General features: G+C 45.3%; 1 protein-coding gene across 1 annotated transcript in view; it reads right to left on the bottom strand.

The window, feature by feature from the left end:
* EEF1G (eukaryotic translation elongation factor 1 gamma) overlaps positions 1-1,874 on the bottom strand; it is a gene marked incomplete at its 5' end in the record, with an annotated part of 10,359 nt that extends 8,485 nt beyond the window's left edge. The window contains 1 exon segment of the mRNA XM_057388388.1: positions 1,713-1,874. Within this exon segment, the coding sequence (XP_057244371.1) occupies positions 1,713-1,874 (162 nt within the window).
* Between the last annotated feature and the right edge of the window lie 9 nt (positions 1,875-1,883).

Below are 1,883 nucleotides of genomic sequence, written 5' to 3' on the forward strand. Positions count from 1 at the left end.
AAAATACCCCATAAATAACCCCAAAACACTCATAAATTATTTCAAACCCTATAAATCCCATAAATTCCCTATAAAATCCCCCATACCTGTTTATAAAGCCACAATAGGGCACAGACCAGGCTGATGTCTGCCAGGCTCACCCTCTGAATGCCCCTGAACCACCCCAAATCCCCCATAAATCACCCCAAATCCCATAAATCCCATAAATAACCCCATAAATCCCATAAATAATCCTATAAAAATCCCATACCTGTTTATAGAGCCACAGTAAAGCACAGACCAGGCTGATGTCTGCCAGGCTCACCCTCTGAATGGCCCTGAACCACCCCAAATCCCCCATAAATGACCCCAAATCCCCCATAAATCACCATAAATCACCCCAAACCCCACAAATCCCATAAATAACCCTATAAATCATTTCAAATCCCATAAATAAACCCCATACCTGTTTATAAAGCCATAGAAGAGCACAGACCAGGCTGATGTCTGCCAGGCTCACCCTCTGAATGGCCCCTGAACCACCCCAAATCTGCCCCAAATCCCCCATAAATGACCCTAAATCCCCCATAAATCACCCCAAATCCCGTAAATCCCATAAATAATCCCATAAATGATCCCAAATCCCATAAATTTCCCCCATACCTGTTTATAAAGCCACAGTAAAGCACAGACCAGGCTGATGTCTGCCAGGCTCACCCTCTGAATGCCCCTGAACCATCCCAAATCTGCCCCAAATCCCCCATAAATGACCCCAAATCCCCATAAATCACCCCAAACTCCCCTAAATCACCATAAATCACTATAAATCCCCTATAAATAATCCCAATCCTATAAAAATCCTATAAAAACCCCATACCTGTTTGTAGAGCCATAAAAGAGCACAGACCAGGCTGATGTCTGCCAGGCTCACCCTCTGAGCGCCCCTGAACCACCCCAAATCTGCCCCAAATCCCCCATAAATCACCATAAATCATTTCAAATCCTATAAATCCCATAAATAAATCCTATAAAAATCCCATACCTGTTTGTAAAGCCAYAAWAGRGCACAGACCAGGCTGATGTCTGCCAGGCTCACCCTCTGAATGCCCCTGAACCACCCCAAATCCCCCATAAATGACCCCAAATCCCCCATAAATCACCATAAATCCTATAAATCCTATAAAAATCCCATAAATAAATCCCATACCTGTTTATAAAGCCATAGAAGAGCACAGACCAGGCTGATGTCTGCCAGGCTCACCCTCTGAATGCCCCTGAACCACCCCAAATCTGCCCCAAATCCCCCATAAATGACCCCAAATCCCATAAATCCCATAAATAACCCCATAAATCATTTCAAATCCTATAAATCCCCTATAAATGACCCCATACCTGTTTATAAAGCCACAGAAGAGCACAGACCAGGCTGATGTCTGCCAGGCTCACCCTCTGAATGCCCCTGAACCACCCCAAATCTGCCCCAAATCCCCCATAAATCCCCATAAATCATTTCAAATCCCATAAATCCCATAAATAAATCCCATAAATAATCCCATACCTGTTTATAAAGCCACAGTAAAGCACAGACCAGGCTGATGTCTGCCAGGCTCACCCTCTGAACGGCCCTGAACCACCCCAAATCTGCCCCAAATCCCCCATAAATCACCCCAAATCACTATAAATCATTTCAAATCCTATAAATCCCATAAATAAATCCTATAAAAATCCCATACCTGTTTATAAAGCCATAGAAGAGCACAGACCAGGCTGATGTCTGCCAGGCTCACCCTCTCCCCCACCAGGAACGTTCGGGTTCTCAGGTGCCCGTCCAGGACCCCCAGGACCCTCCTGACCTCGTCCTTGGCCACCTCGGTCGCCTGGGGACACAAAAAATGGGGTGAAAA

The sequence above is a fragment of the Malurus melanocephalus genome, unplaced genomic scaffold (assembly GCF_030028575.1).
Source record: "Malurus melanocephalus ecotype Western Australia unplaced genomic scaffold, MMel_1.1 scaffold_1883, whole genome shotgun sequence".
NCBI classification, from domain to species: Eukaryota; Metazoa; Chordata; class Aves; order Passeriformes; family Maluridae; genus Malurus; species Malurus melanocephalus.